The sequence below is a fragment of the Dipteris shenzhenensis genome, chromosome 16, assembly GCF_047967505.1.
Source record: "Dipteris shenzhenensis isolate YYH24624 ecotype China chromosome 16, Dip_SZ_1.0, whole genome shotgun sequence".
Taxonomy (NCBI): domain Eukaryota; kingdom Viridiplantae; phylum Streptophyta; class Polypodiopsida; order Gleicheniales; family Dipteridaceae; genus Dipteris; species Dipteris shenzhenensis.
The window spans coordinates 5,445,011-5,466,580 of NC_141611.1; the positions used below are offsets into that span (position 1 = coordinate 5,445,011).

The 21,570-nt window shown below is 41.3% G+C and overlaps 1 protein-coding gene across 1 annotated transcript; it reads left to right on the forward strand.

Annotated features, from left to right (window-relative positions):
- The first annotated feature begins 12,516 nt into the window (after positions 1 to 12,516).
- Positions 12,517 to 14,593, forward strand: LOC147892452 (Leucine carboxyl methyltransferase). The gene is made up of 3 exons (XM_087387788.1): positions 12,517 to 12,792; positions 13,075 to 13,614; positions 13,854 to 14,593. Exons 1-3 carry the CDS (start codon positions 12,708 to 12,710, stop codon positions 14,591 to 14,593), a joined length of 1,365 nt encoding a protein of 454 aa, XP_087243914.1. The 5' UTR covers positions 12,517 to 12,707.
- Positions 14,594 to 21,570: the final 6,977 nt, after the last annotated feature.

Genomic DNA, 21,570 nt, shown 5'->3' on the forward strand with positions numbered 1-21,570 from the left:
TGAGCAGTAATTACCCCACAAACGTAAATCATGAAGCCTAGTCACCTCTAATCACTCATTACTATGCACTCTACTAATCATGCATGCCACCACCATCACAGACGTGGTTGGTTATATTAGATGCCACCACCGGTGGAAGATGGTAGTAATTACCACATACATAAATCATGAAACCTAATCACCTCTAATCCCTCATTACCATGCAAGTTAATACTAGTGCCTTGAATTAATCAAAATTTGGGTCAACCACCACGGTGGCTCTCACCTTGATAATTCCTTCTAGTTGGGCTACAAATTTAAGCCTCTGCTATTCCATTCCCTTCACTTTTTTGTCTTCTATCCCTCTCGGCCATTTATTTCTCCCTTGCACTCGGACTACAAACTTAAGCCTCCACTATTCCATTTCATTCATTGTTTCGTCTTCTATCCCTCTCTTCCATTTCTTTCTCCCTTGCACTCTTCTTACAGCATCTATCCCCTCTCATAATGGATCCCCCTAGATACACTGAGCTCCAAAATGTGTCTGCACAATTTGAAAGCTCCTCACATGATCTTTCCTCCCCCCTTGCATAGTCTGGGAGCTCCTCACACAATCTTTCCTCCCCCTCTATAGCACAATGTGAGAGCCTCTTCTCCCCTAATCTTGAAATCATGACATTTGGGAGCTCCTCACTTGCTGTTCAAAAGCCCAATTTGGATGCTCTCAACAACTTCACCAGGTTAGTATAGGAGGTGAACAAGAAGGAGGGACCAATCGTCTATTAAGGCCATAAGATTACCATCATTGAAAGCATGATTGAAATATGCTAGGTATTCTTGAAGGCAATTTGCACTCCCTGCACACCATGATGACCTTGATGCCTGTGCTTCTTAAACTCTTGAATGGACGAGCCTTCATCCATGCCTTGCAAAGGAACTTCCGACTCCAAGCTGAAAATTAGTGCCATATTCCTTTGAGGAACAGTAGAGTCAAGTTGTAAGGGACACAAAACGTCCAAAATCTGACCGATCTTCAAATTCATAGTTTGTTTCTTCTCTACCACCGCGTGGCCACCCTCTGTGCCTCTGCATGGATTCTTTCCTTCAAAATTCATGCCCAAGGCATTGGTCTTTGCTCCACTACCGTGATCATCCCATGATACGTGGGAGTAATTGTATAGGTCTTTGCTTGCAAATAGACTGACTCTAGAATCCATCGATAGAGATCACGAACTTGAACATCCTTGCAAGCGCTCAGCGTATACTCACCTCAAGTTGGGTTGCTAAACTCTGCCACCATCTCCTCTGCCAAACACGATGGTTGCACCACTAACTGCCCATCCATAGGCAAGAAAAGCCCTGCTGATAGATCAATTGAGTTGTAAGCACCCTATTTTTACCCAAAAACTCTACAGCTAATCCGATTGCTAGTGCTGACAAAGTGCCAAAGGCACCGAGTGAATGTTCACCTTCATCCAAAGTGGAGCTACTTCGACTACATTCAAACCATTGCCCAGTAGATGAAGCTTGAACTTTTCCTGGACATAGATGAAGCTTGAACTTTTCCTGGACAAAATCTCCGGCTCCGATTGGGCGACCAGATTTGTAAACTGCACCTTGCATGGCACCTCGGTTACCATTTCTTGCTCAACTGACTTCATCAAAGGGGACTCTTCCACCACCAATTCCTAGACCTTATGTCGCACTTGCTCCTATTCTAGCCAATCTAGCATCATGCCACCTTTCTTTGCGGCCACACCTTGGAGTTGACGCCTCGTGCGTTACCCGCCGTGACCATTATCGTGGCAGTCCACTATGTTGTGGGTGTTGGTCATGCATATCGCACATCATTTCTCATTGAGCATGCACTCCATTGTTGCTGAACCCCTCGGATTATGCTTTCAATGCTTTGCCAGTCTAGCCATCATCAAAAGCCCCTAGAGTGACCTTTCCTCCTTTAGAGGATTTTTGGGTCTTCTTCTTTGCTTCTGAGTCGGACTCCTCGATGCTGGTTTCTTTAGCACTCTTCAAAACTATCATCCTCCAAATATTGATCACTATCATTTGACATCTTGGCTTTCAACAATTTCTTGTTAGCTTTGGCTTTCAAGGATTGTGATTCTTGGCCACTCTGCCATGCAGAGACTATCCTACTCTCACCAGTTCTCCATGACCGTTATGAGCCTCATAGTGACCCGATCCACTATAGCTAATGCCGTCTGCAAATCACGAGACAACCCCAAAATGAAGTAGTCGTTACTTCTTGGGTAGGCCATTGCATCACAGGGACACGTTGTAGAAGCAAGCAAAAGTGCACCGCATAATCCTCCACATCTTGATCTCCCTGATCCAACAACCGCAATCCTTCAGAGTTTGCGATATCATTTTCTCTGTATGAAACCGTCTCAAGAATGCGGTGCAGAGGAGATCATATGTGGTGAAATGGTCCATCGCATACTCTGCAAGCCACCTTAATGCCTTGCCCACCAAGGTTGATTCAAACACTGCCTCCCATTGGAGTGCCACCATGGGTGGTGGGTTGTTGATCGCATACACCTTCTCGAATTTCCTGACATGAGCATTGGGGTCATCGATTTTCTTCCTAAAAACTTGGTGTCCTTAACTTGGGCCACTATTTGTCTCCCACTTACTGGTTGAATGACCGGTCTGCCCACTCTTGATGGCCCTCCCCATCCGAATAGATTACATGACACTGTCGAAACTGTTGTGTCAGAGAAGAGGATGCACTCAGCACCCTACGTCCATCCAACAAGACCCACACACACAAGCCTAAGTGCATATGAGGTAGAGATGAGGTGGTGAGTGTGAATGCGAGGGTGTCCCCTGGCTATGGTCAGACTTACCAGGAGAACCCGAGGAGTGCTTGTCTTGATGACTGGGGTCACTTCTCCTCCGATGTATTCGTGTCATTGGTGTCAAGGGATCAAGATGACCCTACAAATGTGTTCACATGCATATTTATTGTGTGGACACAAGTGCAGAATCCACTCCCAAGACTACCAAATGAGGTTGGTCACGACAGTCTCCACTTACCTCATCGTAAGCAAGATTGCAGTTTCATATGCATTAGATGGAGCTTATCTTGAAATTCTTGAATGTGACGTCTCACTACTACAATCTCCTCTTGAAACTCTGCATGAGTGCATGGTGATGCCCATAAAAATTGACCATGCTTCCTCCACAATAGCAGCAGGGAGGACGACATGGGAACAAAAACACCCTACCGAAGATGGGTCATTTGCCAGATCGCAACTTTCCTTGCATACATAGTAAGAATGCACATCATGATCGCCAATGTTTAATGTCACTATACCACACAAATGCTATGGGGTATACAAGATGAACACATAGCGCATCATCTACGAAAAACATAGAGAACAAGGAAGAAGAAGATCACCATAACATTGTGTACGATGTATATATCTCATAGCAAGAACTCATATATCTCGAATGAATGGAGTTGAAATACTAGTAATAGCATGTGTACAAGAACAAGTATCGGTTAGGAACCATTTCAGAACTGAACTGTCAGCCACTATGACTAACTGACCCTTGCATACCCCTCGCAGTCACTGCTGTTAACCTGCATAGTGTTGCTAACCCGCATAGTTATGCAATAACAATTTTAGTAAACATCTTGCAGGTAATTCTTAGACTTGTGTACTTCTCAGATTACCATCATCCATGATCTATGGTGCTTGTAATACCTAATTTTGTGTCGATCTGTTCCATGTTAATACTTAAATGTCTTTGGAAAGACAGTTGGTTTTTAAGTGTCAATAATACATGAGTGTAATATATTTTATGAGCATATACGAATTATCTCAGGTCTGCCCAAGTGAACTGTTAACTGATCTTATTTTAGTTGACTAAAGTACACTTGGATCTCAATTTAATACACGACTTCTTAATACACGAGGTGGATGAAGCAATGAAATAGGAATACTACTCTGTCTTAAGTAGTTGGGTGGCTGAAATCTAAAAATTAAAGATAACTAGCCTAAAGGGGATTATTTTAGTATAGCACTTTGCAATGAATTTTAGGATAGCAAGGCAGTGATAGTGTAGGATAAGTGGTCACCAGTGCAGTTGGTTAGTTGCACACTAGGATATTAACTACCACAAGCGTGGTGGTTTGCTTCTATTAATACAAGATGAATGACATACAATTCATTCGTTTGGGATTCGTGGATTAGTTATGGGATTTAATAAAACCAGTGCGGTGGTTGTTTGGGATAACTAAAAACAAGCGTGGGATTTATCATTTGGGATTTACAAAAACAAGCACAGTGGTTGGTTTGGGATTTACTAAAAGAAGCGTGGTCTCTAATACATTTTCCATTTTCTAGGATAAGTGGAATATTGTTTCCTTACAAAGAGACTATATTTTCTTAGTACTATCTTAGTTGTCCTCGTCCACTACTCCAAGACACCCCAATGTGTGCTCATGTGTGCCTAAATCCAATTTGAAGATACTCTTGCCCTTCTTTCGTTGTGGCACAGGTAGCATCTGGAACTTAACAACTCTTACAAGATGAGAGTATACAAAATTTTGAGGACTCTTATCTAACAGTTCGTAATTGTGGCCTCTCTTGGATGTTTTTTTGTACCAAAAGCCTCCAACTACTACATCCCACTTCTCATAGGTTGTTCCCCAATCATCCTTAAATGTTTCCTCAACATTGTGCTTAGGTTTTTTGCACTTGAACACAAAGTATGGGTCATCTTCCTCATTCTCCCCAGAGGCAATGACAACTATAAAGTTATTCCCCTCTTTCAGAAAGTTAGTGAGGTCATCAAAACTATCCCCAAACTATGGCTCATCGTTGTTTGTCTCCATTGTTTGTCACTCCATCTGAATATAAAGGGAAAACTTGAATCACTCCCATGTCTTCATAGTTACAATGTTCTCACAATTGTCATGATCCCCTATGATGCACACATTGTAGAAACAAGAAAGCTTTGTTTTAATCATGTGGTTGTTTGAAAAGCCCCATATGCTGTGCAAACCATGAACTCATTTAATTTTCTCACAATCATGCTGGATTCTCATTTTCACTTCATCCACTTTCACTTCCTAGACTACTCTGCGTTCTACACTATTCTTAAGACTTTGTTTACTATATATTAAATGTGCACCTGTGGAGAGGTTGGCTGTAAGCCATGTTACAGCATCACGAAATCATTGAGCCTTTCTTGAGGGCATGTTAATTGGTGTTTAAACAGAGCGTGCTTAATAATAGCACCACATCCATCATGTTCACCATTGCCATGGCTAGACCCAAATAAATTCCACATTATGTCTAGACCCCGGTCAGGGATTTGAACCTTGAGACAAAGTAGAATCCATGGGCTGATTTAAATTGAGAGGCAGCACCAGACCATATCCAATGTTGTTTTATATTTTATGCATGGGGATTTTCCCTTTTCAACCATGATTCCCAATGCAGTAGAAAAGCATGCTGCACAAATAAGGTGTCATGTTCCCTATCATCTGAAATGTAGAAATGGTATGTGTGTTGGACTAACCTGAGTCAGCAAGCAGATTGGCATCAGTCATAGAAGAATCAAGTAAATGACTGTACATGATATGCACAAGGATTATTATCTACTTATTTTACCTGTGAGCACTTTGTATCTCATTTTGTTCTTAAAACGAATAATTTTCAACAAAATCTATGAGAGAGACAAAGTGTCATGGGGAAAATCAGCAAGGCACGTCCTGAACTACTTATCTTGCCATCTAGCCATGAAATTGTGAAGCACATATTTTGGGATGGATTGAACCATGTGACCTATAAGCTTCCTTGGCTGAGTGCTCTTATACGATAGTAGCCATCTCTTTTTATCGGATCCTTCAACATTGACATTTTCAAATCTCCTCCATTTTAGAGCAACATGGTTGTCTTTTCTCATTTTATTTGGACAGACATGAAATGTCTTCTTCTTCAGCTTCAGACTACAATGCTTGCATGTGCCATGAATGCATTCAATGTGGTGCCACTCATGGTCTCCCTTTGGACAAACCACTGGGCCCCACAAAGACCTTAGGTGACAAATCCTGCTATCCCTTACAACACATGATGAGGATCTAGGTGGCCTACAGACTATGCATTCATTAGGGAGACACGCGCATCGATCCCCATGGCACACAAAGTCACGAAGCATGGTCTTCATCAACCTTAAAGCTTGGGTTGGAGGATTTTGTATTTTCAATACACATACGCATTTTGTACATCCATTTCTTTGTAAGAAAGTGTAATTAAGAATAATTGCCATTTGTGCTACCATTTCTTACAAAGAAATGGTGCCATATCATGGGGGACGAGCATTTTCTGAGCGAAATCTTCCGAGCGTTCGAGCGAAGGAAAAAAAAAGCTTCCAACTATGCATAAATATGGCAAAAATTGATCAGAAGAAAACATAGTTTCACTTAGAAATATGCAAAGTATTATATCAATGCCTATTTTATACAAAAATCTCTAGGTGAATCTTTAGGAATGGTGAGAGCATAATGGGATGGCTTTTGAAGAAACCCACATGTAGAGTAGACTTCTCTATGAAAATTCCCTTATGATCCTTCTTACAACTTTTACTTAATAGGGGGTGACATTGAAAACCCTCTCTCAACCTATCTTCATGAAAGGGTTTCTTCAAAGAAAACTCATTGAAGCAAGCCATCCAAGTAGTTTCGCTAGTGAAACCCCTTTGAAGCAGGTCTCCCAAGGTAGTTTCATTGGCGAAACTACCTTGGACATCACTTTTAAAAGTGACATAACTTTCATATCCAATGTCCAAATATAGTCATTCAACCACTCAAATTGATTGGAACACCCCATTTGAGCACATCTGTGAAGTTATATTTTGGAAAATCTTGCATATATAGTATTAAATATTACATGTATTTTATGAGAGTGATATATAAGCCCAAGTTAATACTTATTTATAGTAATTTAAACTTATTTAGAAACATGTCCATAAATATCTTGTTATTTATGCTATAAAAACACTAAAAAGATATTGCCATATGATATAAATGAGTTAATAAGTAATTATATATGCATAGTATTATTACATTGAGAGTGATTATGAGGGATGTTTCTTAAAGGAATCAACACTTTTTTAAGGTAATAACAGGGGTACAAAGGGATGTCTGTAAATAAGAAAATTATGTTGTGTAAAAATGAATGAGTGACTAGTCTGTATATTTTTATGACAAAGGGATCTAGTTCTAGTGAAAATAAAAGTGTAAAAACCATGTTTCCTAAAGAAATACATTTTTTTAAGTCTCTTGAAAAACATGCTTGGATAAACCTGCTCATAGGTTTTTGCTCATAAAGTTGACGCATCCCATATCATGCTACCAATTCATCATAGGAAATGGTAGTCAAGAAATGGCTACCATTTTGTGCTACCAATTTTTCATAAGAAATGGCAATGAAGAGAGTGTTGCCATTTCTCTAGAAAATGGCAATCAAGAAATTATTGCCATATTGTGCTGCCATTTCTTTGAAGGAAATGGCAGTCAAGAAATGACTGCCATTATGTGATGCCAATTCTTCATAAGAAATGGCAATGAAAAAAATTATGCCACTTTGTGCCGTCATTTCCTCGAAAAAAATGGCAATCAAGAAATGGATGCCAATTCGTGCTTCCATTTGTTCATAAGAAATGGCAATGAAGAAATATTTGTCATTTTGTGCTGCCATTTATTCCTAAGAAATGGCATACAAGAAAATGTTGCCCTTTCCTATTGCCATTTCTTTGTAAGAAATGGTAGTTCCAGATGTGGTTGCTATTTTCAACTACCATTTCTATCAAATATACGGCACTTCAAGAAATGCTTGCCATTTCATACCTAAGAAATGGAAAAAATGAAAATTGGATGCCATTTCCCATTGCCATTTCTACTGGGTTTTCTTGTAGTGATATGAAAGTGAAGAAGGTGGGGCAAGCAGGGAGCAGTGTATTTTTTTCCAAGACCCCTCCTTGGAAAAGTGTCGAACATTTTGAGACAACCCTTATATATTTTTGAGGAAGTATCATGACATTTTACAGTAATTTCCATATAGTTATGTCTAGTACAATGCAATCTAGTTCAATTTTTGGCGACAACCTATCAAAAAATGGGTATAAAATAACTTTCAATCATATCATAATTTTAGAGCTATCTTTGCACCCAAAAATCCTTGGGGGTTCCAAAATTACTCTACAAATTTGTGAAATCTCTCCCAAAGAAAAAAACAGTGGTGGCAAGGGACGTAGAACCTATAGCAAGCGGTGATCCTATAACTCAAACTTCCATGAGGAGTCTAGAGTTCACACTCACAATCTTTGAAAGGAGAAGCATCAGTATTCAGATTATTAGTTAGGGAAGAACCGATAGGCTACTAGTCATGAGCCTATTAGTACAGGGGAGATTGGAGAATGCATGCTAATGTTATGTTATTGAAATAAGCTCAAAAGAATACAGAGAAAAGTGTAGAATAGATGACCTTCCATGTAAACCAAAATTTGGAATAAATCACCTATTTATTTGGCTCTCATTAATATGTAATATTGTTGATGAGTTTGTTTCTATATTTGATGGATATATTTTTACACAAAGAAGGCATGTATGTATACTATGGCTCTCCAAGAAGGTGTGTATACTATGGCCTCTCTAAGAGAATGATTGTCTTAGGAAAAAACTTACTCTATGGAATTGGATGCTCAAAGTATTCAATTAATCATAACTTAGAAAAGCATAGGAAGCATTTTGTGAATCATACAAAGTATACTATTCATAGAATTTTTTGGTTAATTATTGCAAAATTTTGGTTATTTCAAGAAATTTTGTTTTTGAAGATAGCTTAGAAAATCCGAAACACGAGATTAAGGAAGGGTGGTGGGAAAGGGAAGTTACCCTTTCTCAAAACAAGTGTTTGGCAATAATTGAGAGTTCATCTAAGATGAGGGCAACAAATGGTGCCCATCCTTGCATGCCAAGGTTTAGGCGAGGATGTGTTGGGTTTGTTGGAAAGTGTGCCATGTCATATCAATATGCTTTGAAAGGATGGCTTGTTATTGACCCTCAAAAACATGCTAGTTGAGCAGTTGATGAAAATACATGTTATGAAAATGGCAATGCCATCAAGTGTATTATATAACAAATGTTATGAAAAAGGAACTCAGCATCAAACCTAGCTTCCTTAGGTTGAGCCTTCGAAGGGGACTTGTACTCAGGTGGATTGGAGGAAATGAGGCAAGAAAGCTACAAAGAATAGCATATGTTAGGCACATCACCATGAGTAGGCGGGGATGAGCCTCACCAACGCCAGCTCCCAAGAGGATAAGGCTAAGGGATTCCCCCACGAGTCAACCACAAACACCCCAAAGGGAGGTCTTCTTTGTAGATCTGGTTCTCTTGGTTGCTTCCCAAGGCTCTTGATTGGTTCATGATTCCATTCTAGGCCCAATCTCAAGGGAGGTGCCCCTTCCTAGCTCCATTGCCTAGGTCACTTTGTTCCCCTATCCTCACCCCAAGATCCCCTCCATCCACTCCCCCTTCCACCTTGCCTCTATCCTCTTCGTCCCTACCTCCTTTAATGCTCTCTTCTTCCCCCCTCCCTCCACTTGCTTTAACTATCTCTCCTCCACCCCTCCCCCTTGACCCTCTCTGCTATCTTGTAGTGTTGAAACTAGGGGATCACCCTCACTAGTTGTTTCCCCTCCCATCCCTTCTCCACTATCCCCCCACCTTCCTACTACCAAAGCCTCTTCTTCCTCAGCCCTCCCCATAGTAGTTTCTGCCTACCCCCTCCACCTCACGATTCACTCCGTGTCCCCCTCATGATTCACTCCGTCTCCCCCTCTACCCAAGCTATTGAGGTTGAGTGTGGCTTCTTCACCTCAATCCCAACCTTCCTCCTTATAGCCCCAGGGCCCGTTGTCCCCCTTTTCTTAGACCCTAGGAGTGATACCCCCTAAGCTGCTAGCGCCTCCCATAAGAGTTTTGGTGACTAGGGCCTTGTAACTATCTTAACATTCCAAATGAGTACCTACTTGCACTAGAGGTGTCCTACTTGATCGTACAATCTAGAAAAGGTGGTTACATTGCTACAGTTGGGACCCCTTTTTGGGACTCCAACTTCACTACCACAAAGGAGGAGTAGTGGACTCCCTTACCCTTTGATCAAATGATGAGAGGCAAGATGTTCAAGATGATGAAGTAGTGGCTAGGGTAGTAGGGGAAAGAAATGTGGGGTAGTAGGAGAAGGAGATGTGGGGATCACGCATGGATACACAATTACTTTCCAAATAGCTTTCTCTAAGGTCAGGAGGGGCCTAGGCCTTGCATGAAGGGAAATAATCCACTTAGATCCAAAGGGTCACATGCAAGTATGTCGCACATTGGCCCGTTGAACCAATAGGGAACCAACGCACCAATCAGCTAGTTGTGAAAATTGCCTTTTTGATGCAGTGGGCACTAAAGGTAGGCATAGAGCATTACCACAAGATGCGAACTACTGAGCATCCACGGCATCCTCCAAAATCTTAGAAGGCCATGGTTGTTACACAAGCTTCCATGCATAGCAATGCCTCGTGTACCACCCTGCCCTCAAACATGCATGGCCTTCATGATCAAATATGGAAGCTTGCCATAGCAATAAGCTGCTACATTATCAATAGTTGTAGACAGCTATGGTGGGTAGATATATTTTCAAATCAAGAGTGCATGTTTTTTTTTGTGTGGACATTAGGTGAGAGTGTTGTTTCTTCTTGGGGAGAGTACATGAGGTGTGGTCCCCAATAATATGTAGGATTGGGGGGTCGCATTTCAATAGCTTAATTCTAGCCCTAGATGTGTCTAATGAGGGAGAGGTCTAGCATGTATGCTTTGGTTTAGCCTTTGAATGGAAGACTAAATGATTGAGATTCTAAATGTTTATGCCCCTTCTTATTAGTTGTAGTGCCCCTCTTTCTAGAGGCCACTTATGGAGAGCTTCCCAAAGATAGACACTTGATTGTTGGAGGGAGACTTGGACAATTTAGATTTTGAGGGGATTTTGACGATGGCAAGGAGGATGGAGCTTCCTTCTTAGTGATGCCCTCTATTGAGTCATCTTCATGATCAATGGTCGTGACCCTGAGAGGGAGGTGGAGCCTTTGGTACTCCTTGTATCACCCACGGCATGATGGTCTACTAGAGAACTTGATAGATACATGAGGGATTGGAAGGGGGAGCCATGAGTATTTTGATAGGAACAACAATGTTAAATCACTCCTCAATTAGTCATGCAACCTTGAGTAGCCCCTTGGGATCCCACAAAAAGGGATCCGCATTCTCGATGCTTTTTTATACGAGGAGGTGCAATAGTCCCTTGAGGAATTTGCTAGTATTTAGAAGTCCCCCTTGTGGACTCCCACAAAGAATGGTCCACATTCTCGATGCTTTTTTACAGGAGGAGGAGGTGCAATAGTCCCTAGAAGGGATCTGCTAGTAGTTAGAGAACCCCCACTACCAAGTTGGTCCATTTAGGTAGTAGATGCAATTCAAATCGCAAGTATTTGGTTATTTCAAGCAATCATAGCAAGTATTGTTTTAATCAGATAGAGTATATTATTCCCAACAAATGTTTGGTTAATTATGGCAAGAATTGGGTTATTTCAAGCAATTTTGTTTTCAAAAGGTAGCTTAGAAAATCCCATTCGCATGAGCGTAAGGAAGGGTATTGGGAAAGCAAAGCCACCCTTCCTCAAAACTTATGTTCAGCCACATTGAAAGTTCATCTAAGAGGAGGGGTGGAAAGTGGTGCCCATTCTTGCTTTTCAAGATTTTGGGGAGGATGTGTTAGGTTTTTTGGAAAGCATGCTATGTCATATCAACATTCTTTGAAAGGACAACTTGTTATCGATCGACCCTTGGAACCATGCCATGTGAGTAGTTGATGATAACACAGTATTATGAAAAAGATAATCCCATCAGTATCATATAACCACCTACTTCATGACACATGTCCTTAGTAACACTAATAACATTGCCGCCTTCTATTGTGACAAACAACAATCTTGCTGTACCCCATCTCATAGGAACATGACATGCCCTTCGTGTGGCTATTGTGGGTAGAGAGTACAAAGATGCTTAAAAAGGGGCACGTTGCTAGTAGCTATGCTAGCTACTCAAAAGTGTCATGCTTATGTATAATTAACCATTCTAAGAGGTGTCCTTGATGTCCTAGTCTCCCATAATGATAGATTAACATCAACCCAGGCCTAATGCATACTAGAGACAAGATACATACTTGAGAGACACTAAGAGAGAGAAACTAATAGGTGAACCAAGTAAAGTGTGATTAGAGACACTTAAGTGATAACTATACCAAGTATGTTGAGACGCCATACTTAATTATTCTAGCCTCAAGACAAACCAATGGTTGTCTCTGTATGTGAGATGAGGCGTGGAGGGGAGTGAGTGGACAAGGCTTGCATAAAGTAGAATTCTGTGCGTGTTTGTGTGCGCGCCTCACAGTGCAACGCTGCATCCTGCACCATATCTACTTTCGCTTGTCACCCCGCCTTACAACGCTGACCGCTCCTGCATCCGGTAGCATCAAAAGCTTATCCTCAACCTTATGCTCCACAATTCCTCCTCTCCCTCCAAAACGCATGTTGTAACGTAGCTCTCCTTGCATCCTCTGCCTGTCGATCGCCATTGTGCCCACATTATGCTTGCGCTTTCTCTTCCACTTCTTCCTACCAAAGGCCTCTCCCAATACCACGACGCTATGGGCCAGCTTTTCGGTGCCAAAAGTAAGCTACCTGGTTTGCTAATTTCGTATCGCGAGTTGTAGCGAGAATTTGGTAGAACGGATGCCTTGCATAATGCATTAATGTAGGCCTCTGCTACACGTGCGGCCCAGTCAGATTAATCCACACTGTCTCCCTACATAGCAGCGTTATTCGCCCCACCTCATGTGTTGGGAGATGTGGATGAGGCACGATTCCGTGGCAGCTGCTTCCTGCACACCCATATTGTTGTCCGCAGAATAAGGGCTTTACGTTTGAAATTCGGGTTTTTCAACCTTTTCGCAGGCATGAGTGTTGCACAGGAAGGTTTGGAGCATAATTCGGAGAATATGTTTAATGATGAGGTGCGATCTGTGTCGGAACATGAAAATAAGCTGGAAATTCGAAATGTCAGGACGTGTTGCTATGGCTCAGGTGGATTGGTAGCTCCACCCTTGGGCCGAAATGAGGGTATTTTAGGTGTAGTGAGCAAGCAAATGGATGCATTCTACGCTGCTAACACCGAAAAAATACGGCATCTGCATAGTTTGCTAGATAGCGAGGAAGACGCTCGTGAACGGACTGCCCGTCAAACAGCAGCAGGTCGGGCCCTTTGGAATCACGTAATTCATGACCCGCTTGCAAAAATTATGGCTGGGGAATCTCACTTGAAGAAATTGCAGGTTAAAATGGAGAAGGACACAGAAAGTAAAGCACGAGAAACAGCAGGAGTCATGCTAGCTGTTCGCACGCTGTGGTTCGATTCTAAATTAGAATGGGCATTGAGGCGCTCAGCAGATGAGGAAATTAGCGGAGGCATCGGGCAGGTGATCTTGCTGGGAGCAGGTCAGCTAATCGCACCCATTTGTGTGTAATCCGGTGCAGGAAGCTTTCTAGTGGTGCTGATGAATTATCGTCGTGATTGATGAGTGTGGGGCTTACGTACATGAATTTTGTAAGTCAGAGCAATGAAATGTGCAGGGAGATCTATTCTATCGGCTAGCGCGAGGATGCGTGAGGGGGGATCGATTGTGAATTTGCAATTTTAAAGACGGAACTAAAGCATGTGATATTTGTGGGTGCAGGTATGGACACTCGAGCTTATCGACTGAAATGCTTAGAGGATTGCATCGTGTTCGAAGTGGATCTGCCAAAGATCTTGGATGTCAAAAACGCTCTGCTCAATTCTGCGCGCGAGGACGGGAAAATAGTGCCTCGGTTGTGCGCGAAGCGAGTAGAGAGGGTGGCAGCAGACCTGGGGTCTGAGGACTGGTTCGACAAGCTGAAGGAGGCAGGGTACGAGCCAAGCCATAGCCCAACGGTGTGGGTAATGGAAGGCATTCTGTATTATCTTAAAGACGAGGAGGCGAGGGCGGTGCTGAAGCGCATTGCGCAGAATTGTCCAGCCAAGAGTACGGTGGTGCTTGCGGATGTGATGAACGAAGTCTCGACGCACTTGGGAAGCGAGCTGCAAACGCAATTCTACTTCCACAGCGACTGGCCGGAAGAGCTGCTGCCGTCGTTGGGGTTCGATCAAGTTCAGGTGTCGCAGATGGGCAATCCAGACGCCAACTTTGGCCTCATCGACGATCTCGGCTTCTTCAATTCGCTTCGACGCGTCCCTCGCTACTCCAAATCTGACGCCGACGGCAATCCCTGTCGCAGGCTTTACCTCGTGCACTGTAGTGTTGCTTCCTCCTCCTCCTCTTCTTCTTCTTCATCTTCTCCATTGTCATCTTCAGCTTCAGCGTCATCTTCATCTTCTTTATCATCGTGTGAGCTCATTGGAGTAGGAGGAAGCACCACCACTCATGTCAACGTATAATTATTAAGTCGATGTCCATTCGTATTAATTTGACTCTACTTCGACTGGTTATCTTATAGTTCATTCAGCGTTGTACGTACTTTGCTTGTGAAATGGTTTATTAGGCACAATTTGCGACATTACAAGTTACAACGTACCCATTTAAGTTGCTTTGACGCTGCGTCATAGTGGGAACAAGGTCAAAGCAACGATGATCCTTTGTAATTGTATGTACACACTAGTTTTGTGACTAGGTAATGGTGTAAAACAATTTTAATATAAAAGATTCCATGGAAGACACACAACGTTACAATTGGCAAAATCATAGACGTCACTAATACACACCCTTAGATTCGCCAAATCATTTCCACAAGTTAAACCTTGTCCAACTCCCAACTAAACATATCTCAAGTCACCTCTTAGAGAGACTCTATGCATCAAGCTGGGCCTTATGATTGCCAACCTCTAGTGAAGTTCACAAACATTGACAACTTAAGATTGCAACAATTGGCAAAATCATAGACCTCACTAATACACACCCTTAGATTCGCCAAATCATTTCCACAAGTTAAACCTTGTCCAACTCCCAACTAAACATATCTCAAGTCACCTCTTAGAGAGACTCTATGCATCAAGCTGGGCCTTATGATTGCCAACCTCTAGTGAAGTTCACAAACATTGACAACTTAAGATTGCAACCTCTACTGTAGTTTACAAACACTGACAATTGGACAAGATTGAAAGATATGTCCCATAACCTCTCTAGCCACTTTGAATGGAGGGAATTTGACATCAATATCACTTAGCTATTTGGTTTCATAACAGTAGCCATTTATGTAAGACCACCTCTAATTCAAATTTTAGCTAGACTTAATATATTATTTCTCAATTTCTTAATGACTCCTTCCGAAATAATCGATTCATGCACTTGTTGTTTCATAGGAATAAGGCCCACAATCCTACCTACCACTTCTTTATCTTGTAGTGATTGAATTGCATTTTGAACCTACTTCTCATCTTTTGATGAGAGGAGAACCTTAACAGCCATAGGATTCTAGGGTGTTGCCATAAGAGCCCCTCTAGCCAGACCAGGGTCACCACCAAGAAAAACCTCTCTAAGATGAGCAAAGAACCGCCACTACCACCAGAAGGGAAGGGGCAAAAGGAGATGTAAAATAAAACTAAAAGAAGCACAACCACCTCCACTAGCTGAGGCATGTGCTGCCAAAAAAGGTAAAGGAGAAAGTTAAAATGAAAAAGGGTTGCAACAAAAATAAAAGGTAAAGGAGATGTAAAATAAAAATAAAAGAAGCACAACCACCTCCACTAGCTGAGGCACGTGCTGCCAAAGAAGGTAGAGGAGAAACTTGAAATGAAAAAGGGTTGCAATAAAAACAGAGCTTCCTACAGCTAGGGACCACCGAACTCTGCCTAGAGGCCACAGGCTGAGGTGCCTCGAGAAGGCGCAACTAGCCTAAGGCTAGCACCACAACCCGGGGCGACCATCACGAGGCCCAAGAGAGGGCCCGAGCTTTGTCCCAAGGGCTCGGCCCTAAGCACCAAAAATATGCATCCTAGGTGCTTGTGGTGATAGACTCTACCGATAGGGCAGATGTAAGGCTAGACAAGCCTACGCAACACTCCAATGAGGCGAGGGGGCTGCTGTGAGTTGGTGCAGCAAGGGGAAGGGGTGGGAAGAGGACTAGCGGGGAAGGAGAGGCAAGGGGGAAATAGAGGCAGAGGGAGAAGGGGAGGGGCAACAGGGATTGCAGGAGCTTAAGCAGCTCTTGGTGCTTGCTACAACATTTGCCATCAAGCTCGTTGCTTAAATGAACCACTAGATTTGGGCACTAAAAACTATCATAAGCTGGAAAAACATGAGCCAAACACACATAGCATAATGATAAGAAATGGAGACCAAAAGCTAATACTTTAACTTTGATTAGTGCCAAATTGTTGATTCAACTGGAACTAGATTTAAGTATAACCCTAAGAGGTATATGGTAATATTGAGTCTTTCTTTCTCCACACTCATTGCTCCACAGTCAACCTTGTAATGTGTCTGCTTCTAGTATAAATGGTTACACCTAACACCAAAATTTAACCATGATACATTTTATTATTAGAGTACCTTTACTACTTTACCTCAACTACATTATTGTGGTGGAATTAGTAGACCTAAGACAAATTCTCATTGAGAGCATAGAGGAACGTGTGGTGATCTTCACTCTCATGTGTTGCCTTAAAAAATTGTATCTTAAACCTTTTTCAATGTCAACCAAGGCATTATAGGGCATTGCCTCTAGAAACCTCTATCCCATACCGCAAAAAAAGGTGTGGTGATCTTCACTCTCATGTATTGCCTAAAAAATTGTATTTCAACATCAACCAAGGTATCATAGGGCATTGCCTCTCAAAACATCTATCCCATACTGTAAGACAGTGATAATCTCAAATGGGAAGGGAAGCAACCAACCTCTTACGACATGAGCTAGAGTCAGGTAGGCAGTTGTGTTGGGAAAGATGATAGCATTGCATGCAGAAGGAACTTTGAACACTACATTAGAAATTGAGCTTTAAATCATCATGCTAGATAATCGGAATGCACTTTGCATTTGCCACATAGGACATTGCACTTATCGGACAACCACATGTTCATGTGGGGGGAGAGTTGGCACACTTTCACTCCAAAAATTATCACATGGAATGTGTCCTTTCTTGGGAACATAGTACTTTTGCATTTGGGTGCTTGTATGCTGCATTTAGCACATAACACTTTGCATTTGCACCAAGTATTTGGCATGAATTTACAAAGCCTGGGTCCCCTTGATAAAATGAGTCCACTAAGGTCTTGTATAAAATAATACATGTTAAAGTGCTATTAAAACCATGTCTCAAATAGCACAACAATATTGCCCTAGTCTCACCTTAATCCTCTCCTTTTGAGTGGATAATGAATAACACTTCGTAAGATGCAGGTTGCCCTTTTGAGTGTGATAGACAATATAAAATGAATCTTTCATACACCACGTTTGTAACCAGGTGAACCATCAAGCAGACTATTTAGTTCATGATTTAAATTGGCATACCCTTGCATAAACACCATGTATTAAAAGTTTCTCTCATAATTTCTTATGGCTATGCATCTTAAATGCAATTGAGGTTGTGATATCGTAGTTCTCAATTCCCTACCAAAAGAATCTGCATTGCTCGAGGAAACTATATAATCAAGGAAAGAATGAAAAAGAGAGATATAAAAATTCATAAGGACAAAGTCTATATAACAAAAGGATGATTTGACAAAAATAGATGCAGAAAGTCAACAATACGGTGCAATTTAAGAATGGCCAAGTGACCTAAAAGATGTATCAAGTCAAGGGAAAAATGCAAAGGAGAGAATAGAGAATGTTAGCATCCAATTCTACAAGTCTATAGTCATGTCTTGAGCAATACCGACAGGGGACCTTGCTTCTATGTAATGAATAGGGTTGCTAGGAGTCATGAAGAGCTTACACAAGTGATGGGCTGTTAGTACTATATTTACAGGAGAAAGGCTCAGATTATCAAATTGGGTTTTCCTTGAAAAAACATGAAATAGCTATGTTTAGAGCTTACACGTGGCTCATAAAGAAGTTGAGATTTCATTTTATCCCACTATGTTGCCTTCCTAACAAGGGAAGACAAGCTTCAAATACTCCACCGATCAAAATAACTATATGGCACAAAACTATGAATAGTGGAAGGACTCACTCCAACACAACTCAAACAAAAACTTGTAGCACTTGAGAAGGTGAGAGAACTCCTTGGGGGGCAATAGAGGTTTGGGAAGACAAAAAAACAAGAGAGGTCCAAGGAGGCACTACCTTCTCAAATTCCATAAATTTTGTTTACGTAGTGTTGGAGTGACGTCCTCCATTGGAAAAAGTAATGGCTAGTGGAGACAACATTCTAATACTCCACTAATCAAAGCAATTGAGCAATAAATCTTATTGCTTGCATATTCCATGTGATCGTGGGGATAGCTCTTTCCTCAACTTCCAATGTTCAAGCTAGCCCTCCACTTTGATGTTCAAATCTACGCATTCTCATAATTATTGTGCCTTGAACTCCAAATGAGCATGTACTTCATGAGAAGGTGAGAGAACTTATTTGGGGTCAATAGAGGTTTGAGAAGACAAGAAAACATGAGAGGTTCAAGGAGGCACTACCTTCTCAAATTCCATAAGTTTTTGTTTATGTCGTGTTGGAGTGATGTCCTCCATCGGAAAAAGAAATAGCTAGTGGAGACAACATTCAAATACTCCACTAGTCGAAGCAATTGAGAAATAAAGCTTATTGCTTGCATATTCCATGTGATCGTGGGGATAGCTCTTTCTTCAACTTCCAATGTTCAAGCCAGCCCTCCACTTCGATGTACAAATCTATGCCTTCTCATTATTATTGTGCCTTGAACTCGAAATGAGCATGTACTTCACTTTCCTTCTTTAATGTATTATTTCCCCCATCAATCTAGCTAATGTGCTTCTCTTGCTCTCCCCCCCCCCCCCCATCAATCTAGTTAAAATGATTTTACATGTATCTCACTTGATTTTAGGTCTCCTTCTTGGGGAAAATTGTGCTTTAACTCTTCCACATTTTTGAGTCTTTCTTCCAACGATTGAAGTAGTGATTTGAGTCCCTCTACTCCATCTCCCGAATCTATCTTCAAACATTATAAAGTTCTCATTCAATTACATATTTTCTTGCTCTAATTGTGCGATTTGTATTGTGCGAGATGGATTACAAGACTAGCCTGAAGAGAAGTTGTAGCCGCTTCTGTGCAAGCGTGTAACTTACACACACACACACGCACGCACGCACGCACACCTTTTTGGGTGAAAATTTTGATGCTTTATATTACGCAATAGCTTCCCCTGAATGCGGAACTCAAAAGTACATCAACAAAAAACTTTGATGCTTTATATTTATTGCTTTTGGACATATGATAGGAGATTCAAAATGACAAGGTTTTTTACAAGAAAAATAAGTCCAGTAGTGAAGTGATGAATTTCAAGAGAAGCTCCTTGTACTAGTTTGAAAGAAGCTACCAAGCTTGGACTAAAAGCCTGCAGCTCGAAGCACCAGAACAAAAAAGAGTCGACGTTGCTGGGAATTTTTTGGGCTCTTTGTGCTATTACTCGAACTAGTGGGGCTGGTATTACTACTTTGGCATGAAGAATTGATGTCTCAAAAGCATGTATAAAAGGGGGCATGCTTGTATGTGGCGAGGGGCATCTTTAGTCTCTTGATGATTGCATTACAATTGAAGTCTTTGAAGTCTGCACATTGTTTAGATTGCAATATCTAAGATTGTTATTTGGTTTCTTTAGCTTTGAGTTAAAAAATCCTTAAAGGTTGGGAAGCTGCACAAATATCAGTATGCATAGCTTGGCATTTGTATAACAAGATGCCATGACCTGGGAAAAAATACAAGCCTAACGTATGCCAACTTGCATAAGTACGAAGAATGTCAGCATGCTTGTAAGTTTCAAAAATCAACCATATTGGTCAAATGCTAGCAACTATATACTAACCATATGATTTCAATCCAAAGGGTTTACTTTCTAGAGACGGTATAAATGTACTCCGATTCACTCTTTCTTGAACCTGTTATACATAATGGTGCTATTGAATACTTGTGAGTATTGCTATTGTTTTTGAAGTTTTATACCCTTCATTTGTGATTTGGGGCATAACCTTTGGGTTTGCTATTCAATGGAGATAGAAAAAATCATGATTGCATATTTCTTTCTCTCTCTCTCTCTCTCTATATATATATATATATGTATGTATGTATGTATGTATGCATGTATGTATGTACGTGTACATGTTACATACATACATACACATCTGTGCTTATATTACAAGCAGTTCCCAAGGGGAGAGCTTGCCATTACAAAAGATCATAGGATGTCAATATAGGACAAGTAGATAGACGAATCTATCTGACAAGCACAGAGGAAATCATAAAAGGATTGCCTTAGTGACATCCAAAAATAGGAAAACTTGGAGAAAGTGGAGTCTCCAAAGACTATGACTCATGTCCTTTCGCAGAGTCCAGAGGCCCCAATATCGCCAAAGGAAGTAGTAGGAAATCTGGCATGGAGACGCTGTTGCAACAGAAGAAGAAAGTGACCAAACAATGCCAAAAGAGATGGATCAAGGATTCCTTAAGAGCCAAACATTTGTGACAAACAACAGGAGCAATGTGTCATCGGGGGCTAGGAGTTCACCAAATGAAATAACCCCTAACATCACCCGCCATAAAAACACCTGCGGGCGAAGAGGCAATTTATAGCCCTGAAGTAGTCACAATCTTTTGCGCCACCACTTGGCACGACAATGCACAAAACCAAATCTAATTTTCCCGATTTGAAATCCAAGGTGGAGGCATCAAAACCTTATACTTTTATACATACCTTTGTGAGACTAGAATAAGTTCAATCATACAAATTTAGATTTTTTTGTTGTTCTAAAGACAAAAAATCTACACAAAAAATAAAAGGGAAAATGAAAGAGAAGAAAAAAGAGGTAAACAAAAACTTCTATGAAAAACAAAAGGAAGACGTACTTAGCAAGCAAAGCAACACTTATGTCATCATCAGTGCCCAAGCATAAGCAGCTATACTGGGTTTCTAAAGACCCGTGGAGTCTCTTGGGAAAACCCAAAGCTTATACTTGGCCACATCATAGTAGCCAATGGCAAAGGACGCCTGCCTTAATCCTAGCAATGCCGTGCCCAATCTATTAGAATATAAGAGAGCTCTGAGCGTGCTCGTACAATCAAATGTTACGAGCATGATATAACAACCGCAAAGCCCAGTAACGGCACCAACAAAAAAACCGGTCATAATCCGGTCTAGAGGCATATCTGCCAAATAACCAAAACTGCCTGCCAAAGGACATCTCGGGAAAACGAGCATGAAGACTAGCTCTCAACCTCGAAATAAAATAACGAA

Excerpts from the sequence above, each read along its gene's own strand:
- LOC147892452 (XM_087387788.1), top strand. The coding sequence starts at position 12,708 with ATGCTTGCGCTTTCTCTTCCACTTCTTCCTACCAAAGGCCTCTCCCAA. Across the intron at positions 12,793-13,074 it reads CCAGCTTTTCGGTGCCAAAA|GCATGAGTGTTGCACAGGAA; the intron begins GTAAGCTACCTG and ends ACCTTTTCGCAG. Across the intron at positions 13,615-13,853 it reads GGTGATCTTGCTGGGAGCAG|GTATGGACACTCGAGCTTAT; the intron begins GTCAGCTAATCG and ends TTGTGGGTGCAG.